Source organism: Trachurus japonicus, chromosome 17 (assembly GCF_045865225.1).
Source record: "Trachurus japonicus isolate A0001 chromosome 17, Traja_1.0".
Taxonomy (NCBI): Eukaryota; Metazoa; Chordata; class Actinopteri; order Carangiformes; family Carangidae; genus Trachurus; species Trachurus japonicus.
In genome coordinates, this window is record NC_140923.1 from 24764513 (window position 1) to 24791872 (window position 27360).

The following is a 27360-nucleotide window of genomic DNA, read 5'->3' on the forward strand; positions in this document are numbered from 1 at the left end:
AATGTAACCATCACTATATCAGTTTTTAAAAAAAAACATAGAACCAGCTAGTGATAAGTAAACATCATCATCTTCATCATCATCATCCCATCATCAGAATCAGACTCCACACTCACAATAATATTAACAATAATGATAATAATAATTATAATAATAATAATAATGTAGGATACAAACTCAGAAGTAAAAAAAAAGTGACTCAAGCCTTTTTAGGAAAGAAAACATGGTAGGTGTGTACGTGTATGCGAGTGTGTGTGTGTGTGTGTTTGTGTGTGTGTGCGTGCGCATGTGGTTGTGCATTGGTCATCTGCATCATATTCTGAGCTACTGCAGTTGCAGCAATGTTCCTATGTCCTGCTCCTGCTCCGGCCTTTACTATAGATCCATGGCGTCTAGATCTGCTCTGGCCCTGTTCGTTTGTTTGTTTGTTTACTTGTTTGCGGTCATTAAGACAGTTGTGTGGAGAGCAGACAGATACTGTCTGGTACCAGTGAGCTACAGCAGGGTGCTACAAACAAACAGCAGTTGAGGCTCCTCTCAGGTCACACTGCAGCAGGCCACGACCTACAGCTCCTACAGACACTTTCATTCACTCCATGGCTTAGTATGAAATACTTTGGTCATGATTGACATCATATTACGTGGTTGAGTGTCCTGTGAGGAATGTTTTTTCAGTGCAACTTAACGCTTGTTTAACAGCAAGCGCTCTTGTCCCCCGTTCTGTCGGTGATGAAGCCCCTTTCAGACACGCAGCTCTGTGTGTAAGAGCCACAACCACATTCTTTTAGAGAACTGGACCACGTGCATGTGTGGCAACACAGGTCTTAATTGAATATGGTCACATTAACGTGAAAAAGCTGCACATGAAGAGCTTAATATATTTCCTCATTAAGCTTCTCACTATGAGCGATGGTGACAGTTCTGGCATTTCACATTTGACTTGTTTCTTCTTCAGTGTGTTTGACGTGATTTGGGGTTTGCAGGTCTCATCCTGAAAAGGTTAATGCTGCTATACCTCCATCAGAATTATGCAACTTTTAAAATGTTAGAAATTTGACAATTGATGGGATTGTTTGATTACTGTCGATCAAATCTGGTCACCTACACAGTCTTGATTATGAAGTTTGTCAAGGTTCTGAGTGTCAAACTCTTATAAATAACTTGTTAATACTGTAATGTATTTCTTAAATATTTTGATTGCTCTTCATTAACTTATGAAAGTTACAGGGAAATATTTTTTTCTAGATATTGTTGGAATTAATCATACTTAAGATTAGATTATATAGAAATTATTTTTACTTCCCTTTGCAGCATGTAAAGACAACGGGATAACAAAAATGTGCACTTCCAGTATAAAACAAGCCACGAAATAAAATAAAACTTGGGAAATAAATTAGTAAATGATCAAACTTATATGTTGGATAGTCACACGCTGACAATTATTAAAACTTAAATAAAAAAATGTTTTTTAAAATCCACATTTTTTTCCCCCTCGATTACTCTTTAATCCCACTGCTCCTCCTTCCACACCTGGTGCTGCCAGGTGCTTTAACTGTTAGACGTTATTTACTCCATGTCTGAAAAGGGCTTAACAATCACCGCATGTCTGCATAAACCCAGGAGATACGTTAAGTCTCTTGTGCTAAATGTTTCATACACCCTGCAGCCATGTTTTGATCTACTCTGTATGCAGTGTGAGCTTTCGGTCGAGCCTCAAGTCATTACATAAAAAGGACATTAGAGCTAAAATCCTCTTAGACGTCTAAGACTCTGCAGCTTGTCACCTGTACCAGTGGAGACCACAAATACACACTACGGTATCCAACTCAATGATATGGTCACTGACTATATGTCAGAAAGGCCTCCAGGATAGGATTAGTGTGCTTTCTCGGTGCAGTTTTTATTCTCATCACTAGGTGGCGGTGGTTGTTTTTACCACCGTCTCTTCCAGTCACTGAACTGCACCGTGCCATCAGAGGATGGGCTTTCTTTCTGGATGAGTGAGACACTGATGGGATACCATCATCAATAATTTATTTCAAGTCCAAAACAAATGAAAGAGCAGCTCAAAATCCAAAAGAAGCTGGTGCTGTCCTGTCCTTTTGAGTGAAAGCCTGGACCTCCACTGTCAGTCCATCCGCCGCCCTTCTATCCATCCTCGTATAAATCCTTCTTTTGTTGAGCCTCTGTGCTCTCAGTTTGGACATTTTTCCATTCATCATCCCCTCTTTGCACCTTTTTATTCATTTCTTTCATCCATTCAGCTGTAGACTCTCTGGTGGTCTGGTTTGTGTCCTTGTGCTCTGCTGGTGTCAGTCACTGGTATTGGAGGTAATTTTTGAGGGACTGAGGCAGAGGGAGGTTCTCGATCTCCTGAAGCCGCTCCCGACCCAAAGCCAGGCGGGCCGCACGCCGACACAGGTCCATCAGAGGGAGAGGCTCGGCTGGAAAGAGGGAGGGAGAGATTGATTATAAAAATGTAAATACCAGAGGTCTGGGAGGAAAAGACTTCAGAAAATGACTAATATGAGGTCATTTAAAAAGGAGATTAATGAGCGCATGCAGTGTGTTATGAATGGATTTGCCATAATGTTTGTGTTTCTACCTTCACCTCTGTCTTTTATACATGCATATTCCATCTTTCTATTTGTTATGCATGAATGAAGGGGAGACAGAAGTAGAGGGGCAGAGAGAGCGATGATGCACACCTTTAAATATTCAAACCTCCTTCTCACACACACACACACCACGAAATCACCTGTTTCTGATAGCTTATATACACACACATCACTTTGAATTCACTGAAACAAGAAAACCATTTGCCACCCTGCCTTTCCATCTTCCCGAGAAGCTTATAAAAATATATATATATCAGATTTTGCTGAGGAATCTTAGGACTTTTGTGTGGGAGCTCTTTGTTTTTGTGTTACATGATCACTTTCTCCTCCATCCTGCAAGTTCCTGCTCAGCCTCTTCACTGACCTTCATCTTTACATGAGGGTTAAGGAGGTAACAGATACTGGAGGCTGTAGTCTGAGCTGCAGGACACAGACCACAGAGAGGGGCAGGAGGAGGAGGAGGAGGAGGAGGACTAAGTTGCTGTAGAAGAAACCTGTCTGAAGTGTCTTGCTATCTAGCTTCTATCTAAGGAACTCCCAAAATATCAATGCAGCCCAAAACTGTTCATGAAATGTATTTGAATGGGTGATCTATTGGCTGATTTTTGTGTTGTTAGGTTTTCCTCTGTACTTTCACAATAATGGCTATAAAAAGTTTCTTATCAGCACTTTTTTCTTTTTCTTATTATTATACATGAGCACTGTGGAGAACATTCTGCAGCTGCTAATTATTTCTTTTCCCATTTAAAATGAGAGACATTAGCTGTAGTTAATTAATGTTAATTCTGTCCACCCTGAAATGAAACTTTGCCTGGTGTCTGTTCATGTCTGATGATGGTTCCAGTGTTTTGTAGATCAACAAGATGGACAGAGTGGTGAGTCGCTGATCCCTTCACGTCAGGTTCATATGGATCACATCGGCATTTCGATCAGGTCAACTTCACAGTGCGGCATCAGAACTCGCAGTCATTAATTGGAGCAAACAGCCTGAATAAAATGAACGTACTAAATACAAGAGGTGTGAAAAGAGTACGCCACGGCTATTATTTTAATGTGTGGTTTTTAATTAACGTTCTTAGTGAGCAATTTCTTATGCTGCTCGTTTCATTTTCAGGTGAGACGTGATTAGTTTGTGGTTTCTCATAATACAGAAAGGAAATGCAGATCAGTTGTTCAGAAATATTTAGAAACGGTGTCATCATGACATAAAGTGTGCCCAAGCAAATTTCCGTTGGTAGAATTTACATAATATTTCATTGAAAACTGGTGTAATTATTGAACGGCCCCATCACTAAACATAATGTATGGTTAGGTTGTACAGTGTGGAAATAAAGGTTGAATTTAACCCTCCTGTTGTCCTTCTGGGTCAAATTGACCCAGTCTGTTTCCTTCCTCCATCCTTCCTTCTTTCCTTCCTTCCCTTTGTCCTCATTTCTTCTTCCTTCCTCTTTTGATTCAATTGACCTGATCTGTTCCCTACACCTCCATCTTTATTTCCTTCCCTTTTCCCTTCCTTCTTTCCTCCCTTCCTCCTTCCTTGAACGAATCTGTTCCCTCCCTCCATCTCTCTTTACTTCCTTTTTCCCTTCCCTCTTTCCACAATCCTTTTTCCCTCCCTTCGTCCTTCCTTTTTGACCCAATCTATTCCCTCCCTCCTTCTATCTTTCCTTCCCTTTACCCTTCCATCTTTCCTCCCTTCTTTCCCTTCGTCCTTCCTTCCTTCCTTCCTTACTTATACAAACCGTCACAACATTACTATTAATCGTACTGACAGAAATCTGCTTAGACACACTTTAGTTCATCCACCAGGCAGGGAGCACTGACAAGTCTGTTGTCTTGCTCAGTGCGTACCAGTTCAAATTCTTTGAGTAACTAAACCTCAGCGTCAGTTCTCCTCCACTTCAGTGACCTGTGGATGACTGCAGTGTTCCTGGTGCAGGGGAGAGGAGGACAAGCTCAGGAATTAAAAGCTGTTGTTTTTAATCGGTCAAACAGGGTGTGTGCTGACGCAAATTACCAGTAAGAATTACTGATGTTGATCGTCACTGATTTCATTGGCTCTGGTCTTGGTAACTCCTCAGATCATATCTATTATGGTTACCGTTTATTCTGGCAACAAAGTGAGATAATAAGTCTTGGCTTGTCTGCATCCCAGAACCATTAGAAGACGGTAGGAAGAGGATACAACTGAAGTATCTTCACCAGTTTCATGCAATAGCAATGACCATGTGTGACTGGCCTAATTATACTGCATTAACAAAGAGGAACTCCATGATCCAACAACCAACCAGTCTGTCCTAAAACTCTTCCACCTGAGGAAACACTCACAGTCAGGCACATACTGTACCGCATGCACGCATGGCTTACTGCACTGCACTGTACACACAACAGCCTTCGGACTACATGACCCTATAAATGACACGATGCCACCCAACCATCAGTGGAGGAAAATGCAGGGGAAATGGAGAAATGGAGCAGAAAAGCAACAAAGGAAGTCATTCAGATGGAAAGAGGGGAGTCAGAAATTGTGAAAATTGGACGAGGAAGGATTAAAAAGATTCATATTCAAACAGGAACATATGGAGATTGTAGGGGGGAAAAAAGTGAAGAAAAGTTTGAGTGTAATTGTGTAAAGTTGCAGAAAAAGACTTTGTCAGCCCTCTGAGACAATGTCTTTATGTGGGAACAGGCTGTAATTAGTGGTACACATCATAATTTCAAGGTGTGAAGTGCTTTGAGAGGATCTGAGCAACATTAAAGCTCAGCTAGTCTATCAGTCTGAGTCTCCCTGCTGTTCCTGTTAGGTAAAACACACACGCTAACATCACCTGTTCTAAGTGTGTGTGTGTGTGTGTGTGTGTGCTCAAGGTTAAACCAATAGGAGCAAACACAGCACAGCCACACACACTCACACAAAACTCATACACCCACTTCATCTCTGCGTGTGTGTCCTTGCTGTGTGACAGCCGCATTAATGCTCATCCACGCTCGCCACAGAAACTGCTCTTCACTTGTGCACAGTCACAATGGCGGGACAGCCGTGTTGATTTTACTCTGACCTCCCTTTGACTCTCAATTACGGCGCCATTACGAGAGCTGCTCTCATCACATTAATATGAAATACTGTAGATGAATGCTGTTGTGTGGTGGCTGAGGGACGTCAACATCAGATACAGTCAGCTGCAGAGAAGTGACTCAGATGAGATGAAGTGAGCATATCAAAGCTGCAGCTGATGATTACTTTCATTATGTCTTTTTTGACTGATTATTCATGTAGTCTGCACAATGTCATTAAATTGTTGAAGTGCCCTTGACAGTTTCTCAGTACACAAAGTAATGTCCTAAAACTAAACAATTAATAGTCTAAAATCCAAAGGTATTTGATTTACAGCAACAATAAACTGAGAAAGTCAAAAGATCCTTATATCTGAGCCAGGAACAATGAAAAATGTTTTTGGCCATTTTACATGAAAATCCTAAGTTTCAAATATTAAACATGATGGCACACTGTGCTCACAGTATTATAGAGTTTACCAGTTTAATATACATGATAAACTCCTAACTACTGTACAGACACAATCCACATATTGTGCTAGGACCAGTTAGATAAAAAAAAATTAAAAGTTGGTATCTCCCTTTTTGTGCCACTGCAGTGCAGCAGACTTCCAAAATTAATAATCTTCTGGGGTCTGACCGATCAATTCATCAACCTATCGTTTCAGCCCTCTTGTCTATCCACACATAGAGAATGACTAATGAGGAGCAGCTCATGGTGGTTCAGATTATTGTTGGACTTTAATGTAGTTAGTGTCAAAGCTCGTAAATAGAGCAGGCTCTCGTTAACGGCTCTAAATATAGAGCCAACAGAAATAAACCGTGATGCTAAACTGGCTTAATTGCTTCCCTGGCTGATGACCAAAGACACACAAAGTGTTTCTGTCACCTGCTTTTTATTTACCTTTTTTCTAAAAAATAAAATAAAAAATGAATATACTTGAAATCTTAATAAAATCTAGGATCAAAACTAAAAATGTAGAAGAGTCAAATGAAAGTCAGCCAAAACACAACATGGCTGAATGAGCATTAAATCACTGCTGTATATAATGACACACAAATGTATGCACGTGTGCGCGCACACACACACACACACACACACACACACACACACACACACACACACACACACATGCAATGAGGCTCATTAGCTTTTCCTCAGAAAAAAATTGTGTCTGTTCTGCTGAGTAACAGAGAAAAGCCGCTATTTGAGTGAACTGAAACCACAGACCGGCTATGAAAATGTCAAGCTGAGGTTATTGTAGTCGCAACTATTTCTGAATCTTGGCCAAATGAGTGTTTGTGTGTGTGTGGTGTGCATGTGGCTGTAAAGGCGAGTCATTTTGTACCAAATCCAATTAATTTGAGCATGCTCCTAGGCTCTTGCAGTTATGTGGAGGCAGTTTTTGCAGACAACACTGTGGTTGCTAAGAGGAGAGAGCAACTGTCAACTCACACTCTTTCTCTCTCTCCGTCTTTCTGGCAAAAAGCAGCTGCGTGACTTTAAAAATTACATGATAAGAAATGATAACAATAATATGGTTGAAATATACAAATCTTTTGCTGTACTTTAGTGTCAGACAATCTTCATTAGCTGATAAAAAATGAAGAAATCAAAACAAACTCAGAACCAAAGCAGCCTTGTTTAATCTGCTGGATGATTTCCATCCATTCATCCATTTTGATCCGATTATCGGAGGTCAGGTCGCGGGGGCAGCAGATCCACCAGTGAGCCCCAGACTTCCCTTTCCCCGACAACATTGGCCAGCTCTGACTGAGGGATCCTTTGGCGTTCCCAGGCCCAGATATAATTTCTCCACCTAGTCCTTGGTGCCTCACGCACTAAGCTGCAAACCAGCCGCCACACAGCCCCTTATGGATTAGTTTGGACATGCCTGGCTTACACCATCTTGTTACATTGCATTATGTAGGTATGTACAGTATAATACATGAAAGGTGTGGGGGGTTCAAGAGGAAATGTAACCCAGGTGAGTGTTAATAATATTATTTAAGCTTTAGGTGATTGTCTATCTGCTAGTTGTTATAAATTGGTATTATCCCCATATTAATCATCGGCTGCCCACCAGATTTATATAATGGCCTTTTATTGCATTATACAAGTAATAAGCTGGGTTTATTAACTTCTAGTAGAAATCCCAGTGCATTAATGATAGGATTTCATTCTTAATGACACATTTTCTGTCATGTTTTGTCCCATAAGCATCCCCACAAGCTAATGAGATTCACTGTGGATGATCAGTGCGAGGTCATTTACCTCTGCATCATTACACATTCAGTACGTTAAGAGAGGAAAATGCTGCAGGGCTGAACACCATCATTATGCGTACAGTGATCTACCTGTTCACTACAGACATTTGACTTATCACTGCACATTTAAAGGGGACATATTGTGGAAATATCACTTTTTGAAGGCTCTTTAACATATATTGGGGTGTTTGTCTTCTGGCCCCAAATATGTGAGAATTGACGAAAGAAAATAATACAACTCCTACCTGGGACCAGTAGAAGGGGCGGGGCAGTGGTTCATTTGTATTTAAAGGGACAGACACTGAAACCAGCCGTTCTGAACAGGGCTGTTTTGAGAGGATGAAAAGAGCTGTGATGTTTGATCCTTGGAGTATTTTGACCAAAGCATGTCACAGACATGTCTTTAAGACACCTGGGAACTATTTTAATTTGTGGAAAGGGGGCATAATATGTCTCCTTTAAAACAAATTATTAAGATGCATGCACAGTACTAAGTGGATATAATGTATCATTTTAGATTAGAATTTAGAATTTAGAATAGAATACCAAGTACCCAGGCCCAGGTTTGAATCCAGACAGTATTATCTACTGCAGCACCACGACGCGCATATGGTGAAATCAATGTTCTCAATAACATTTCTATTTCAGCACGTCACTGTCTAAATGATCTTGGAGTGCCAAGATCAAGATAAGTGTTAACAGTAATAAGCAACTGTTAAAACTTACAATCTCAGGTCAGATAAGATCCGTTTTAAGAGTTTAATCCTGAGCATAGCTGAATTTGTTAGTTAAACTGCAAAATAAATCCAGAACAACTCCTGTGGGAAAACTGGCCTATTTATGAAGAAACAAGTTATTAGGAAGACTTAAGTGAAGTGTGTTCTCTCTTTATTGTTTCTGAGCCAAATGTTGGCAGCACTGTCTGAGAATCAAACCAGCAACTAGTTGTTTTCTGCTGTGATCTATTTGCACAAATGTGGCAAGCCTATAATTTTTGTGCAAGTGTTTCCTGATGAAGATATCTTGGTAATATCAGATTGACACCATGTGTGAAGTGATCTCAGCTAGTGAAGAATTGCTTCCCTGATGAGACATTTTATATGGATATGAATTGCGACCCCGGGTCTGCTGCGATGAGAACGAGAAGTAATAGGGGCACAGAATGTGATACAACTCCTGTAATGAGATGCAGCGCACAGCCCTGCAGAGCAGGATTTATTGTCTGTAGACAATGATAATGGGAGAGAAGGTGAAAATGGCAACGGCAGCATCACTTTTATGATGGATGTAAAAACTGACCTGTGGGGCGGGTCCAGAGCTATATAAAGCCTGACAGATGAGTTTTAGAGAAAAACACGAGTCGGAGGAAAACCAGCAATGCTCCAAACTCTTACTTTTTGTATTAGGAAATGATGAATTGTGATGACATTGCAGCTGTATCGACCATTTTTCAAAGAGGATTAACTTGTTTTTGGACACACTTGTGGACACAGAGTGCACGACTAAATCCTCCAGGAGAGTGGTTCCCATGGTAGCCACTGATTGACATCTGAGAGACAACGTTGCTAGCCTAGTAACGGTGATTGGATGCATCCTTTCCCACCTTCCCCCATTTAAACAAATGTTGAGGTGACATGCGATGTTAGCCCTTAAAGCTGGTTAACTACCGATGAGTCTGATTGAACTGATTGAAGGAAAGCAGTTTATCAGACTCCCGACGTTTGTACGGCTTGCAGCCAGGGGCGCCGCGGTTACGGTTTACCCAAGGAAGGCATGGGTTGTTAACATCTGAAGGGGCATCGGGCCATATTTCAAAGTAAAACTTGATTTGAATTAAGTTAGCCGGCATTAGCTGCAACTGCTAACGTTAACGGTAACTTTATGTGACGGCGTTGAATCTTCTCACCCGAGTGATGATGTAGTTTAGTTTAATAAGTTTATTTGTATCAGGGACAATGTACAAAATAACATTAGTCTCGAAATGAGAAGAGATGCCTTGTAGCAGATTTAGCTTACTAGCTACTTTCCATCCGTAGTCCCTGGGCAGGTGAATAAGAACAATGTAAGGAAAGATGACGACACTGTGAATACGGTCAATTGTTTTGCTAAATACAGTTTTAACCAAATTAGCACATGCTCAAACAAGACCTACACTGGAAAGTCTGTGAAATGACAAACAAGTTACATATAGAACAGGCGGCTCCGGAAAACATGATCCTCTTCTATTTCTCTCTCTCTCAAGTCCTCCTCCCTCCTTTAGCCACAGCTCCATCTCATCTGTAACAATACACCTCTCTCCTCTTTCCTCCTGCAGCGCTCTTTCACCTGCCAAGAAGACACCCCCTCCTCCTGCTATCTCCCCCGCCTGTCTTTTCACTCATACTCTCCAAGGTCACAGTGTTTGATCTTTCCTGGCACATCAGAAAGCATCACTCTTGGGTGAAAACCACATTATCTCAAAATGTCAACATGAGACAGAAAAACAGGTGTGTGTTTAGCTTAATGACAATGCAGTTTCTATCATTACCCGCCTGGTTTTGGAAGTGCTTCAAAGCCCGAGAGGTTGAAGAATTTAGAGGAGCATGTAATCCTTTAATCCTTTAATTAAAGTCCATATAATATGAAAATGAATAAAACTGTAATTACAAGCCTTTCACATGACAACAACAGTAAAATTGGGACTAATACATCCTCTGTGTTTGCTCATACAATGTGTGCATACACATGGTGTGATCAATCAGTTCAAGTTTAAAGTTACCCACAGCTCAATAATATGACCTCTGGTTTATTTCTAACCGATGGTGTGCTTTCTCTTTCCTAATCTAGTGCCACTATTGGCCCTCTGCAACGTGTTTTCCTGTTACCGTGAAGAGAGAACAAACATTTACATAAAGGAAATCCACAAACCAGTCTTGAAAAGATGTTGACAGGTGGAAAACAGACACAAAGAGCGCATGCATATGCAAGGTCATGAATACAGGAAATCAAACTAACAAACATACACACATTCAAATCAAGAGATCAGCAAAAATATCAAACTGTGTAAACAAAAAAATCCCTCTTGCTTGCTTCCTTCCTACGCATGTACAGAGGCTGTCAGGCTCAGTCAAGGGTAACTTCATCTTCAGTCACATCTAAGGCTGGGTCTTTATCTTCACTTCTCTCCGGTTCCAATAAAATGTGTCCGTCACTAAATTTCCAAAACCATCAAGCATCAAAAGCTGGCATCAAATGTGGCCAAAAAATGTGAACTATTTCATCAGCTTCTTTAAATCACAGACTTGATATTTTTGCAAAATTTGTTTGGGAAAAGTTTATTTTCCCTCTGAATATTGTCTGGAACTGATAACTAAACCTGTGAGTATCCAACAATTTCGAATGCTGTCCAGCCATAGTCGCATGGATTAAGTAACATTTGTCTATCTTTAAGCCAAAAATTTTGCTACAGCTCACACGCTCATGAGAACAAATGTTGACAGCTGCATGGCAGATGTTAAAATAAGAGATTATATGTGAATCTCTGGATCTTCTCTTTTTGCCTGTCTGTGTAACCATCAGAGCAGTTATGAGCTACAAAAACACAACCAGCTCACCCATCTTTAGCATGTGAGCTACTAATATCCGCCTGCTAGCATGTAAGAGCAAAGCAACACGAGTGAAAACAAATGTAGAAGTATATTTTCCTTGCTTATTCTTGATCTTAGAAGATTTCTTCAAATTTTTCATATTTATATCTGATTCGGGGTGGTGTTTAGCTCAGTTGGTAGAGCACCCGCCCCATGTGTTGAGGCTATAGTCCTCACTGCAGGCGTGGAGCGGCCCTATCCTGCGTGTCATTCCCCCGCCTCTCTGCCCCCCATTTCCTGTGTCTCTCTCAACTGTCCATTAAAAAAAGCCCCAAAAATATACTTAAAAAAAAAAGATATCTGATTCAAGGAAGTTTAACATCTCTGAATTTGATCACCTACAGGTGGAAGCACATTCTGGCAAAAATAAATAAATAAAAGTAGATCAGAAATGCAAACAAACACTAGTGCTCTAGGATCAGGTAATTCTACCCCTTGCTCTGCAGTACAGACAGTGACTATACTCTCAACCTGAGTCAGTGACCCTTATTTTCTGTTCAGCCAATAGCCTACTGCGACTGTGACACTGTTTGTAGAACATCACTATGTATTAAATATGAAGCCAGGGTATCGGATCTACTGACAGAGGGCTGCAGTGCAGTAGAAACAGCTTAATAACATCCCAAAATACAATAAGATGAATTCTACACATAAACAGTCGCAATCAGAAAGCCAGTTTAAGTCGCTCCTTGTGCTGCAACAAAAAGAGAGACTGAACATTTTCAGACATCACACAAAGCAAAAACAAACACAACAAAAGATGGATTAGCAGGAGGTGTATCTTGACTCTCTGAGCGCAGCGTCCTCCATTTCAAACACACACACACACACGATGCTGAACTCTGCCAAACACCAACGTCCTTCACAGGCAAAGGGAAGTTGGCGTCAACCATAACTAATGTACCTCCAATGGCGTCCTGTATCTTCATCCTCACCACATTGTGTAACACCACCAGTTTTTTAGCACAATCCTACAAAAGGACACACTGAAGCAGCTGCTGGGCAGAAGCAACGTAATAATGTTGCTACAATCCTTGGAGGATTTGTTAGAAAACCCCTTTGTACTAAAAAAAAAAGGATGCAGCCACAGTGTGGGAGGTCTAATGGCTACAAGCATAGTTGTACTAAGTCCGTCCCACACAGATTTAGGAGAAGAGGGTGTAGAAAGAAATCCTTTTTTTTTTCTTTTTTTAAGTTCTGCCTAAGAAAAGTCATCTTAAGATATCTGGCTAAAGCTAATTGTGGTGCTTATAGTGTTATAGATCCTGTGGTATGAGTCATATCTTTACTGGCCACATTAGAAATATGGGCACTGTTGGCAGAGCTGGCCAGTAGAGAGAGGAGTTGGTGGTAATGCAAACCATGGCGCTGTTTCTTTTTTAAGCCCTGGTCTCTCTTTACCATCCTGCATTACTGTAAATCCACCGTTCACTGTCTCCTCTGGGATGAGGAGCGGGGAGATAAGAGAGCCAGGGGGAGGAAAGATGTGAAGGAGACTTAAAAAAAAAAAAAAAGACAGTGAGGGAGGAAGAGGAGGATGAGGAGCACTGAGGTGAGGGAGAGGAAAAAAGAGCAGAGACAAAGACAGGAAGAGGTCATGAGATGAGAGAGTGGAGGATGGACACAAAGAGAAAAGAGGGTGATAAACAGAAAAGAGGAGAGAGAGAGCACAGCCGGCCTGTCTGACCCTCACATATCCTTGGCTGTTACAAACTGCACAGAGGCGGACCTCACTCATAAAAATGTCAATATTAGAGGAAATCTGTTGGCATAATTTACTAAGCACAGCCTTCAATTAATATTCCTGCTTACATGCAGTTTTGCAAACATGATAAATAATCCTTCGTTTCTGTGGGTAATCTGCAGGGGAAACTGCTGATGTTGATCCTCTGTGGCATTTTCTTAATGTGCATTTGGAAAAATCAAAACGCACTGACACGAGTGAAGATAAACTCAGTATAACAGAGAATGGCAGAAAAGTTCAATGGCAAACCGTTGTCAGAGGAGGTGAATAGAAAATGAAGAGTCTGAAATCAATATTTTTATATTAACAATGGAGAAAGATGTCAGGCGATCTCATTAGACAAGGTCACCTACAGTACTACAGGTGATTAGGGAAGCTTAATGTGTTTGTGTGAATTACAGAATAGTACAAAGACAGAGAGAAACACACAAAGCAGGTGAGACTGACACGGAGATGAAGCAGAAGCGTTCACAGAGAAGAAAAGATCAAAACAGAGCAATAAAGAGATTGTCAAAGAGGAACAACACGGTGAAACTTTGCTCCTGCTGCTGCTGAGGCTGCACCGGACTGGACTGTGTGTAAAGGAAGGTGGGAAAAACACACGTGCATTTACACGTATATCAAGCATGAGCTCTCACACGTGTGCACGCGCAGCAGGCGGGATCTCATCCACTGACCTCAGGCTGGCGGAGACAGACTGAGTTAAAAGTGGCTGATCCCTCTCTCTGGCTTCACCAGGTAAGGGTTTTACGTGTATGATTGGTATAGTAGCTCACTTACACACACCGAAGCAGCAGAAAAAGATCAGTGTGTAAAAACAGAGGAAGAGAGAGAGAGAGAGAAGGAGGCTGGAGGGATTTATGTGTAACTCAACACTTTAAATAAGAAGTCACCTGATGTCCAGCAAGATGTAAAAGACCTTAGACTTTAGAGCAGGATACAGCTGTGTGTTATGTGCCATTAACACTAATGTGCACCTCCACTTCTACCTGAAGCACAGACACTGCAGCTGATTGCAAGTTTGTACCTGCCGTGAGGAAATTGCCCAGAGTGATTCAGAGTAATGCCAGAAATCACAAAGTGAACTAAGCTGACGAGGAGGTAAATACAAAGAGGTAAATTACAGCATTTCATCACAACCAGAATGGCTCTTAGTAGAGTGCATACCACCGCCAAGGCTGTCTGTGAGACCAAGAGTATTATCTACTGTAGATCTGCACCACACTGTACAAAGACAGAAAAGCCAACAATAGGAATATGTTATATGATATGAAATTTTTATAGCTCAAGATTATAAAGTTCCCTATCTTGCCCTCAGTGTTCAGGAAGGCGATGAAAAAAAATCCTGGTTTTGTCCCTTTCACCTGACCCCCCTACAAAATGTAATATGGCCCTTTCTGCCAATGTTGTTTCCCTCCACCAAGTTTTGTACAATTTGGCTCAGCACTTTTTGTGTAACCCTGAAGACAAACAAACAAACAAACTATAGGGTGGCACTCAGCAGAGCACATACCTCCACCAAAGGCAAATAATCGGCACGGCAATTGTTCTCAAGTAGCTTTATTTCATTCTCATGCTGACCAGATGTACAGTATGGTTTTATTACCTGTTGTGTGAAATAATGACATCAGTGTGTTAATTCATACAGCTCCACAGCTGTGTGACTTAGTTGTCGCAACCTCTATTGTTACTGTGTATTTTATTACTTGTTTGTTGAATGAAATACTAAAGTAGCCATTCATATTGATACTTAATCATCATAAGAAGTAAAAAAGTGCACAAATTATATAAACTCCATAAGTCCCTTTAATCTTCTTTCAACCACCAACACGAAAAATGGATGACTCCAAATAAAAGTTTGTATGTGGCATATTGCATGCAATAGACAATTACTGTTTGCTCATTTTTCTTCGCATTATTAATCATGCAGACTGTAGCTCTAATGCAGTGCTCTACAAAGAGCATACAGTTCACAGCTTCCTGCAGCATAAAAGCAAACAGAACACAATATAACGCACACGACTTTGTCACCAAACAACAGCACACAAATGCCAAAATGCAGGCAAGACATGACACTTTGCACATGCACAAACACACGTTCAGTCAGAGTAAACAATAATCTGTGAGGTGCACATGCAGGCGCAGATTAAGGCTGCAGACGGACCAGACATGTGAGCCGTGATACTGAGATAGAGGGGGGGAGAGAGAGGGAGGGATACCAGTAAATTCACAGACACAAATCGCATGGAAGATCCTTGATGGTTGCAGAACGTGAGGAGCAGCTTTTAAAAAGCTAAAGTGTTACACTGTTATGACGCCTGTAAAACAGCAGCGGAGGTAAACAAGACGCACGTGGCTGCTACCGGTGACTGGAATTCAACATGACCAGGAAATAAAGTCAGATGATTGGTGTGTTTACATCTATTTATTTGTTAAAGCAGAAGTAAGCGATCCGGTCATTTTGGCTAATGCTGCGTTCCAGGCAGGCTTTTGAAACCGTAAATTACAGCTTCAAGTCACAACTTACGACTTTGTAGCGTTCCAGGCAACCCACTCGTGTTTTTCCGACCTGTTTTACCTGTGAAAGTCACTATAACGGCCACTCGTAACTTCCGACCCGTGAACTCGTACCAGATCGAACTGGTATGACTTCACAGGTCGGAAAAACACGAGTTACGAGTTTCCTTGAACGCACCATAACAGTCCTCGTCCCTACGTCGCCACATTCAGGGCATCCCTTGGCTGCACACACAGCCCTGCATGCCGTTCTCTCTCCTCATTGGATAAAAACTGTAGGATACGATAAATGTTTTCTCCTCGGCTCAGAGCAGAGCAGAGGGACTGACAGACCCGTGTTTCAGTCCAAACACTCTATGTAAGTGATTGCTGTCGGAAGATATAACTATTTAAGACTTATATTAACACAAATATATCACTTACTTCTGCTTTAAGCATGATTATACTTCTATTTTTCAAAGAAATGTACGTGTTTAACTATTGCTGCTTTATCTTACTGTTCTGCAGGCTTCCTGCCATGTCGAGGGCAGCTATAGATGCATGCAGTAGAAGCATCACAAACCAGTGTCGTTACGCAAACATAAATGTAGTACAACTATTTACACACACACACACACACACACACACACACACACACACACACACACACACACACACACTATGAGCATGTAAGCGTGTATAATACAAGGCATCTAGTAATTAACACTAGATTTTAAATTACTCCATTTAGTTATTAGAGATGTTCACTCAACAGTGTAACATCTAGCAATTAAATCATTGCCACTGCATCATGAGACTCTTCTTAGTAACCAAGCATTGAATATCAGCACTTCTATTGTTGTATCAAGATGTACTCGGATCATTTCTCATGTCATTGACACAACTCTACATCTATACAATCTCTGTACAACTCTAGTCCCTTTGCAGTAAACAGACTCCAACTTGCTCAACAAAACAACAGTGGTTAAACAATAAGAGATGCTGACGGAAACAATAATATTATATATACTTCCTGAGTCTTCCCGAAAGAGAGAAAACTACTTGATAGCAATCATAAAGTGTTTGATAGTTTTATGTTTCTCCAGAACGCTAGGTCAGCAATAAAAACAAGGAGGTGCTTAAAGTAAAGTGTTGATAAGAGGAGAGTGTTTCAGCAAAGCCATCAGATACTAAAGTGAGAGAAGAGGAAAGTGCAGACAATAGGATTCATGGATGTCTGATGTAGTGCTCCCCGCTACAGTGAAGGGATATTATACCCACACAGACTGTAGGAATAATCTGAAGGAAGGACTATCACAATGTCAGGATGGAGCCCAGCTGGGCGCACTGGTGAGTGAGTTTTCAACCCAAATTTGTTGAAACATTTTACAAAGCCTGAAGTCATAAACCATTTTTAGCCTGACTTTGAAGCACAAGTCTAGTGACTTTGGCACCAAACAATCATGTCCAGTATCTAAGACCAGCTCTGCAGTCGAACACTGTGCAACAGCAGGATACGTTCGAGATGATTTCTCACTGAAGTAATGCTAATGAAACATTTGCTCAGTCACTTCCTGTGCAAAATAAGCCTTAAAAATGATAATAAATCTGGGTATGAATGATTTTCAGTGGAACATATAATTGTTAGAGAGTGGTTTAGATTCGCTTCTTCCACTCAGCACAGTCAATTATCTTTTTCGTGCAGTCGTCATATCAGTACATGATCAATCTAATGTAAAGAGTAAGTAGGGACAAAACGCACTAAATGTCCTGTCGACAAATCTTTGGAACCATAAAAGGTTGAGGATGTCAGACACAGATTAATTTCCTCTTTCTTATACGTCAGCCATCAGAGAACTCAAGATGTTGCTGGTCGGTCCCAGGCGGACAGGCAAGAGCTCCACCGGTAACACCGTGCTGGGCCGGGGGCAGGTTTTTGACACCAGAGGAGGTGGGACCAGCACGGCCGCCAGCTCCGTCACTGCTGGACATCATGTGACTGTGGTGGATGCACAAGGTTGGAGTTCGTCTGAGGAGAACGTGCCCCGAGAGGAGAAAATAGAACTGATGAGAGCGCTGGATCTGTGTGGACCTGAAGGACCTCATGTCATTCTGTTGGTGATCCCTCTGCTGGACTTCACTGAGCCAGAGAGGAGAGCAGTGGAGAAGAGGATGGAGATCTTGCCTTCTGCGGTCTGGAGACACACAATGGTGGTGTTCACGCTAGGAGACCGCCTGAGGAGGCAAGGGCGCACCGTGCGAGAGCACATCGAATCAGGAGGCCCTGCCATGAACTGGTTGATGAACAAGTGTCGCTACCGATACCAGGTGTTGGATAATAAGACAGCCGTCACCGTCCAGAACAAAAGACTAAAGCCGGAGGTGAGTGGAGGACGGAGGAAACAGGAAATGACTTGGCTATGGAAAGGTGACAAGGGGACAGGAAGGAAGAACGGAGGAGGCGAGGCAGCTGGGAACAAGGAAGGAGAGCAGGAGCAGGTGAGAGAACTGCTGAGTAAAGTGGAGGACATGCTGCAGGAGAACGGGGCATGGCGCTTCTCTCTCCACATGTACCAGAGGCTGGAGGAAGAATGGAGCCACCGAGAGCAGCAGCTGAGAGCTCGTCTGGAGGCAGAAATCGATATGGGAAGTGTGAGGAGGAAACAAAAGGCGGTGGAGACGAAGATAAACACGGAACCAGGGGAGGAGCAGAGGTTAGAGACAGAAGAAGAACTGGAAAGTAGCCTGAGGGAGGAGCAGGAGGGATGTGTGGAGAGGATGATAAATAGAGAGGATGATAAAGAGCAGAGAGTGAAGGTGGAGCTCGAGAGACAGAGCGGTGAGAGGGATGGGGAGGATTCAGGCTGTGACAGTGCAGGAGAGAGAGAGGAAGAGTGATAATGGAGGAGGAGAAGAGGGAGAGCACTGAAGTAAAAACTGCATCGACGACCCATGTTGTCCTAATGCAGGGCAAAGGTTAACCTTTAGTCCAATCAGAGGACTTGCCTAGTGTATAGTATAACAATGAACTCAGTCATTCATTCAGTCCAAATGGAGCACTTGACTTTGACCCAGAGGTTTTGCAACATCTGCAGTCACCAGTGACACATTTAGCCTTTCATGCACCAACACTGAAAACACTTGTCATGTGGCTGCTGAGCAATAAACCTCAGAACAACTGCGGCTGCTTGCAGAGAGCTTCACAGAGGCTGGACTAACAGTATCCTTGTGGGTGTTACAGCTGTTTTGTGGTCCTCAGAGACCACTGCACTCATCCTGGAGATGTGGACTCTTAAAGGGACAGTTTCACACTTATTTATTCAGGGAACACAAGTATCTCCCAGCATGTTAAAAAAGAAAGTTTGTCTTTTTCATGTAATATCTACAATGTTCTTCCAACCTGTTTAAAACTCCTATTGAGCAACATCAAATGATAAATTATACATAACCACTGCATAATAAATGGAAGCCTTTACTGTTAAATGCCTTGTGGTTTGAATTGCTACTAATGTGCTCTGTGGTATATCTATTGTTGGTTGCGTGTTCAGTTCCCATGCAGGAGGACTTGATTTGGACCCGCTTTTCCTACTAAAATCATCAGGAATGTGAAACAGTGTGTGATCCCAGACTTCAGCTCTCTTCCTAATTATGAACAGTATGTTCCCAAACACTAGGGATGCCGAAATGTGAGAATATATCATTTTCTCATACTCACGTAATTAAAATCAAATTTTCATTCTTAGGGAAAGGCAGATCTATTTAAAAAACAAGTTGTGGTAGTTATCCAAAAACAGGTAAGGAATTAAATGTGATAAAGAATGAAATGTGACAGCTGCTGCACACTAAGTATGTCATTATAACTCTTTTATATTTCTTTTGTGTTTTCAGTTTGTGTGAATGAAGCAATCGCTGACACTGCATGGAGGTTTTTATGGCAGAGATGAGGGACATTTGGTCCACCACCCAGTTCATTACATTTGAACAAATTGTCAGATGGCCTCAGGGAGCTGCTGTCTCTCCTCGGCTGACACAGACAGTTAATCCTCATTTTTGGCTCACGGTTATACCATGGAGGGTCAGCTGTGTTGTAACCAAAGAGGTCAGTGTCAGCCCAGGACATCATGGAGGGCCAGATTTCAAATGCACATAATCAGATAAAGTGAAAAAATAAAAAAATTACAAAAACAACTCTCAATCCCTCACATTGGAATAGATACAGATATATTAATCTATGTTGCAGTAATTATAAAAAGCTACAAAATGGCCAGCAATGAAAAGCTTTTCAATCGTATTAATTCATGAGGTACAGCAGGGCATCAGAGTGAGCAAAGTATGCAGACATTACAGTTTTTTGGCAACGCTTTCTTTAATTAGCTATGGAAAGCTGCTGTGACGCTAATTTGATTCAAGTAGTCTTCTATGCGTCTCCACACGCACGAGCCTCGGAGAGATAGAGTGTGTTTACAGGGCTTTATTGCCACCAAACACTGCAGCAGATGCTTTCAGCTGTCAGGTCCTCTGGTTTATACAGTACAAGCTGATCAGTGAGTTTATTTGCATGTGCGTCAGGTTGGGATCAAAGCCTACATGCGTGTCTCTGAATGGCACATGATTAAGTCTGGTAACAAAATGTTATGAGAGAAAAATTAATACTTTATTTTCCAGATTTATTTTTCTGCACCCTTAAAACCTTCAGTGTTCATGGCTCTGAAAACAAATTTTATCAGTCGGCTTCCTTCTGTGAGAGATGAGGTTCCACATGAACACACAGTTATCTGCCAAAGTCAGCACAGTTTTGGTTATTTTACATGAAAGATTTCTCTATCAGTCCTCTGGGTGAACCTCTTTTTTTTTACATTTTCTCACCAGTTTGAAGAGATGAAGCAGATTAACTGAGACTTTTGGCAGTTTTAGGAAAACTCGACTTTGATATCAAAGTCTGTTTATGGACCCTGACTACTGCATGTGAGGAAAAAGTGTTTTTTTTTTTAATCCTTTGTAGCACCAGAGGGAGCTGCCTGAAATCTGATAAACTTGCCAAAGTGATGTCACTTTGGCAATGTTGCATTGTGGGTAAGCCATAAGGTTGTGATAAGTTTTGACTTTATGTTATTTAAAGAGAACTGTCCATCATGAGTCTGACAAACGTATACAGTCAGTGCAATGTTAACACGCAGAGTTCTCATGGAGTATTCATAGATAACAGGCTACCTGATTTATTAGCATTAACTTGTGCTAGCACAACAGTGCAGTAAAAATTCCTCCTGCTTGGAGGTCTTTGTATTCATATGTCAGCTGGAGTTTGTTATATCATTTGTATTATGCTTCAGTGCATGGGCAAGATGAAATCTTAAACCAAGTCATACTGTAGCATATCTCTATCAGTTTTGTTACTATCAACCATGAAACTTGGTCACAAGCTGGTTTATGTAGCCTACAACATTGTATGTTTGTGAGCAATCTGTCTTAGGTAATATCAAAGATCACAATTGGTCAAGGAACCAGTGTATTGTGAGACGGCAAATGTAAGTGGATTAAACAGGGGGAATATTCAGCTTGCACTGCGTTGGTTTTTTTCTTCACACAACAAGTTAATATTAATACTATGAACTCACCACACAGTGGATGACATGCAGCTAAAAACATTGTCTTTGATTCGGAGGCACCTTTTATGTATCTGGCAATGCAACGGCTGCTTGGGGGAAGCACTTGTCATGGCTACTGTTGTTGCTATGAGACAACTGATGACCAATTGGATTTGCAGTATTCTTTGGCTAAAAGCGGAAATATTTTTAACTTTGATTGCTGAGCGTTTTCTGAAATTCTCTCTGCTCAGATAGCAGCAGCCACAGGATGCACACAGGCATGTGTTTCCCTTTCGAAGCACAAGATACAGACTTTTCTAACATGAAGTAACCTAGCTACCTGCACCTTTCCATATGAGTGAACAATATCAACTGTCCAGAGGACCAGAAAACACTATGGCACCACTCTAACTGAACATATGAACATTCATTTTTAGGTTGCTGGTCGGATTCTGATACGTAGCCATGGGACACTCGCCTCAGTTATTGAGAAACTCAGTTTTGCATGACTGCATGCACTGACCTAGTAAAGCACATATCTTTGGCCCTCTAATTTAAACTTATAGGTGCACTTTGTTTCTGAGATGTTTTACATGAAACATCAACTAAAAGCTAAAAGAATCACTGATGATCACACAACATCACAACAGTTAGATCCACTTCCTATTAATAATTTAATTCTCCTAACTCCTACTTATCTTGTGCTTTGTTGAGATTAATTGTGTTTCATTAATTTCTCTAAGTGGAGGATTTAACATACAAGTAGAGGGATTGAATTATTTTTCAAGCAAATCAAATTGTTATTAATTAGGGTGGAGCATGAGATCAGATGGAGTTATAGAGCGGTCATAGCAACCACATAATCTATTTTACAGACAAAGCCCCTGAAGAAAAAACACCAACCATGTATCAACTATACTGTGATGAAGATTAAACCTAGAATACAAATTACAACCTCTAAACTTTCTTTTGTTCTCAGTAACTTCAGCCGTCATGGTGCACCACAGAGGACAGGGCAGCAGTGTGGGGTTGGACTACACTGCTGCACTAGCCAACCAGCAGAGCGGACTACAGTAGTTGCCTGGGCACAGAGCCCAGCAGAGATTGAGGGGACAAAGGGGCAATGTGAATTAAACAGAGAGATGGAGATAAAGTGACGGTTAACTGGAGGCCATGAGTGACGGTTAAAACAGAGGACGCATAGAGGCAGGGAGGGACAGGGAGGGCAACCCAGGGAGTGAGAGGACACAGCGCTCAGAGATAACAACAGATAAAAGATGTGTTTAGATGTTTGAGAAACTGTGCACAATACATGGGAGGGAGGCAGTGCACAGGAAACAAAGGGAGGGATGGATTTTACACAGAGAGAGATAAACCACTCATGGGACCGGTGGCAGCTAGTAAAACTATGATCCATATAACTTATATTACCAGTTAGTGTTCATGTCCAATGTCCATGTGTATTAATTAAAAACGTTAGGATATGAAATCACAAAAGTACATGCAGAAATACAGGGAAAAAAAGAATTAATGTTTTCTGTGTGTAATTACAGTGTACACATAGTTATATTAAATATGCTACCAGGTCCTTATCTTACTTGTTCATGACTATATTTAAGAGCACAGACCTTGCTCTGAAAAACAAGAGGGATGTAGGCGAGGTACAGGAACATCTCTCAAAAGCTACTTCCCCAAATGCGCCCTTTTCCTTTAAAATGGCAGTTTTCTGTGTCAGCATCATGTGGGAATAGAATCTGAGTCACTTTTCTGGAAGAGACACTCAGGACCCAGCAGGATTTCCACAACACACCCGGGCAAAGCACACAAAGCATTGAGAAACCATTACCCTAGGTATTACTCTAGGTATGACATTTGCGCAGGCACAGAGGCTACACTCTCTCTGCTGTCTCACTGCAGATAAAGTGGGAAGTTTTTACGTAGCAAATAGAAGGTGCAAGCTCCGCTTAAAATAGATACTTCATCTCCTCTGATGATCAATTTGAGGCCAGACAGGATAAAAATTCATACTAATAATAAATTAATAGTGTGTGGGAGTAGATTCAATAAACCTACCAGTTTGATGTCAGCGGTTTAATCAAACACTTTAAATTCCACCATTTCGGCAGTCAGTGTATGAATTCTATAAAATGCTAAATGAGAAGAGATATTGGGGCGGTGCGTGGCGCAGTGGGTAGAGCGGCCGCCCCATGTAGAGGCTACAGTCCTCGCTGCAGGCGTCCCCGGTTCGAATCCCGCGTCGGGCAGACCTTTCCTGCGTGTCATTCCCCCTCTCTCTGCCTCCCCATTTCCTGTCTATCTCTACTGTCATCACTATCAAATAAAGGCAAAAAGCCGAAAAATATACTTAAAAAAAAAAAAAATGAGAAGAGATACAACAGAAAGCAGCCTCAGTGTCAGGGGTAATGACCAAAGTCAATGAGAAACGAATTGCCCCCTGCTGTTCAACGCTTGAAAATCTTAAGTGATTATCACAGATTTAATGTATAACCGCAGGTTATGGCATCTTTGATTATTAATGAGAAATACCCTTGAATTATATGAATCTTAACCACCAGTGGTAAATTGTGAAACTTAAGAAAAATCAGATTGAAGTATCAACCTCACTGCATCATTGTATTTCTCTTTCACTGTTACTTCAACTTTATTTCAACACAAGATTAATAAGTAACAGGGGAGGTCATCACAGGTCTTCTCAGGGTGTTTCAATGTTTTCACCTCCTAATACAAGAACCCAACAGCACACAACAGTCATTGTGAAAGACGTGAAAAAACAGTGTGTCATGTCTTGCCGTGAAAAGAATGTCTTCATTGGTTGTCTTGCCTCATTTTGTTTTGAAAGAGGACAGACAGGACAGATCGGGCCGTCGTGACAGAGACCAGATGCAGCCGCTTAGAAGTTACAACGTGCATGACAGTTGTTGAGAGTATTCACATTGAAACCAACGCTAACTGAAGACATTAATAAGGAGTCGCCTTGTGTGTGCACAATTCTTGTTCACTAAGCTTTCAGACATGCACAACAAAACAAGAGAAAAATGTTGGGCAGATGCACACTGAGCCACAGATGGTTTGCTTTTAATCACATTTCTTGATTAACTTTAATATTACAAGCAGAGTAGTGAAGTGAACAATGCACAATGCACACAGGCTGCTTTAATTAGATTTACAATGTGGCAATGATCAGTATGTGCCTGTGATTAATCACAGGTCATGCACTCCGATGTTTTACTTACTTTCTGAGCATAAAGAAAAACCACATCAGCCCCACAAACTGCTGTGTCTATTGTGTGGCGGGTAGTGGTTTACAGGTTAGAGTGTTTACAAGCACGTCAGCACTTTTCTGCTGTAAACCTGATTTCATGAACATGATGTAAACAACAGGTTTATGTTTATGTCTGTGTCTATGTAACTGCTGTAGGGACAAGTAAAAATATGTAGATAATGCTTTCAAAATAAGACTGAATACTGACCTGCAGCACTTATTTATTTGCAGATATTATAGTGGGTGAAACTGTATAATATCAGTAACCTGGTGTCATGGGTGCATGTAGTTGCACTGAATGACTGACAGGGAAAATATGAAAATGTGAGTGAGTAATGCCACTTATAAAGGAGAGCAAGATGAAAGCGATGACACGACTTTGAGGAACGCACTCCGCCCTTCACAGCTTCAGTAAAGCTGCTCGATGGCACACTCTGCCCTTGTGTGAAGGTGGGAAACAGGGAGTTTCTGGAAAACACCAAGCCTGATCTGTCAACTTTCCAGGATTAGCAGTGAGTTGAGTTTTCAGGGGTTTTTCAGGGACATAAACAAAACTCCATTACATCATTGTGTCTGCTCCGCGTTGCGAGGAACAGGATTCCTGAGCGCTCATGCAAACCCCTTCACCTGACTGAAGTCATGACATCACCCTCACAAGATGTGCAAACAGGAAACGTTATAAGAAGCGTTGTCATGGAGACGGTGCAACGTGTCTTCACTGGGAACAGATGGGTGCAATTGCAGAGCGAGTTCGCAGACAGACTTTAGTTCCCCCTCATGTGTCGCAACAGAGGAAAAGGGCTAACTCGAACAGAAAAGAACCACCAGGCAACAAGCTCTCGGTGCCGCCAGGTGACAGAACTCCTGGCTCGTCGCAAAATGACACAGTATTCACGGTGAAAACACGCCACAGGAGCCACAAAAGCAAGTCAAGTGAATAAAGGAGAAGTTGAATAAATTGGCGAGTTTCATTCACGGGGGGAAAAGAGAAGGCCAAAGGGAGAAAGAGAGAGAGATGAGAGACCTTTAAATAGAAGTGAATCCACGAGAGGACACAAAGGAATCCAGCCTGTCAGCCAATTGGTAATGTCAGGAGACCAAATTGAAGTGTTGATTAGAGGTCAATCTTACAGCTTCCTGAACAAAGAGCGAAGGAGACTGAGACCCGGGGAGGATTATCTTGCTTTCATTCATTACTGCTCTCGTTTATTACAGAGATAGAGGGTGATTGGATCGCCCCGGTCATACTGTAATACTGGACCTGTGTGTGCTGGTGGCGGATTTAATAAATGAAAACAATCGCGCTCTGAGGTCAATGTTCAAACATCTCCTGACGTTTCCTTCTCAAATGTATTTATTCCACAGTGACAAACATTACATGCCGGTACTGTAGGTGTTTTTTTTTTTTATATATCAAATAGGAACAGGTGATAGCTTTTTCCTTTTCTATCTGAGTAACAACCCTCCTCCAAAGAAGGCACTCTGTGTCTGGAAAAAGAATGCCTCAGACTTACAGTCTAGTCTGTGGCAGGGTTAAACATGGGATTTATGGGTATTCAAAAAAAAAAAGATTTCGGCTGCTGGACTTTTTTTCTTTGAATCCTAAGTGGCTGGTGCTGTGATGCATAAGTGACTGTGAAGCAAAACGGATTCATCAAAAGGTTTTTACTGATGTGTTAAATGTATTTTGGGAAATTAATTGCATTAAAATGAGTCTCAAACTGACTAACGGAGGTAATGTCCCAATGCAAATACAACGTTTCTCCACCGGCACCTATGCATGACGCACAGACACATCCACACACTGGGTGGAACAGATTAGAGGAAATGGATCGGCCCTGACAGAGAGGTGGGGGGAAATGGGACGATAATCAGGTGTGAAATCACTCTGCGTTTCTGTGGTAGTTCACTCTGTCCCTCATCTTCTCTCTGTGTCTCCCAAGGCACAGCGGCATTACTGCTTTACACAAAACTAATAGAACTAATAGCAGTGCTTTTAACACGCCTACTGTAAGGCAGCACAGATGGGAATTGTTAAACCGCCAGGTCCCCCAGGTGTGTGACTCCCCACCTCCCAAGAAAAGCACCAGTATTCAGGTTTTTGTGCTTTTTCTCCATCTTCTTCTCCCACAAAGGCTTTCTAGTCCATTTTTATCCATTCATCCTCTTAACCTGAGCTCATCAGTCATTTCCTCTAAATCTCTGCTTGTTCATCCCTCATTATCCTCCATCTCCATCCACTTCTCTTCTCTGAGTCTCTATAGAACAGGTTTTATATTATCATGTTAATATGAATAACACAGTGTTGAAATAGAGAGGCCAAATGGAGATTATGCAATTAATGCTAATATCAGCGGAAAAAAGATGCAGTGTAGAGGTATTTCATATTTTTGCACTGTAGGTGTGTTTCTGAAGTTTCTGTCTTTTTTTTTTTTTCAACAATAAATAATATGGGGTAGAAATATGCACTCGACAGTTGGTAACTAAGCTAGCAGGCCTGGCACTGTACGGACTGGCAGAAAGCAAACAGTAGATTTGGTGTTGCACATGGACTCGTTGGAGAGTTACAGGAAGTTTGGCATGGAGAGACAAATGCACTATAAGAAGCCGATCTAATGGGCTCAGTGTCTGCAAAACAACATGCATGATTGATGTCTAAAGATAAAATGTTGACTACATAATATGT

General features: G+C 41.5%; 2 protein-coding genes across 2 annotated transcripts in view; one reads left to right on the forward strand and one right to left on the reverse strand.

Moving 5' to 3' along the window:
• Positions 1 to 412: 412 nt before the first annotated feature.
• LOC146970653 (SPRY domain-containing SOCS box protein 4-like) overlaps positions 413 to 27360 on the reverse strand; it is a 55127-nt gene continuing 28179 nt past the window's right edge. Inside the window, exon 3 of the mRNA XM_085804130.1 lies at positions 413 to 2444. Within this exon, the coding sequence (XP_085660256.1) occupies positions 2317 to 2444 (128 nt within the window). The 3' untranslated portion in view covers positions 413 to 2316. The remainder of the gene's footprint in view (positions 2445 to 27360) is intronic.
• Positions 16936 to 20420, forward strand: LOC146970654 (GTPase IMAP family member 7-like). The gene has a single exon (XM_085804009.1). It carries the CDS (start codon positions 17670 to 17672, stop codon positions 18702 to 18704), a length of 1035 nt encoding a protein of 344 aa, XP_085660135.1. The 5' UTR covers positions 16936 to 17669; the 3' UTR covers positions 18705 to 20420.

What these genes read in the sequence shown, in the direction of transcription:
- LOC146970654 (XM_085804009.1), top strand. Translation starts at nt 17,670, where the DNA reads ATGTTGCTGGTCGGTCCCAGGCGGACAGGCAAGAGCTCCACCGGTAAC.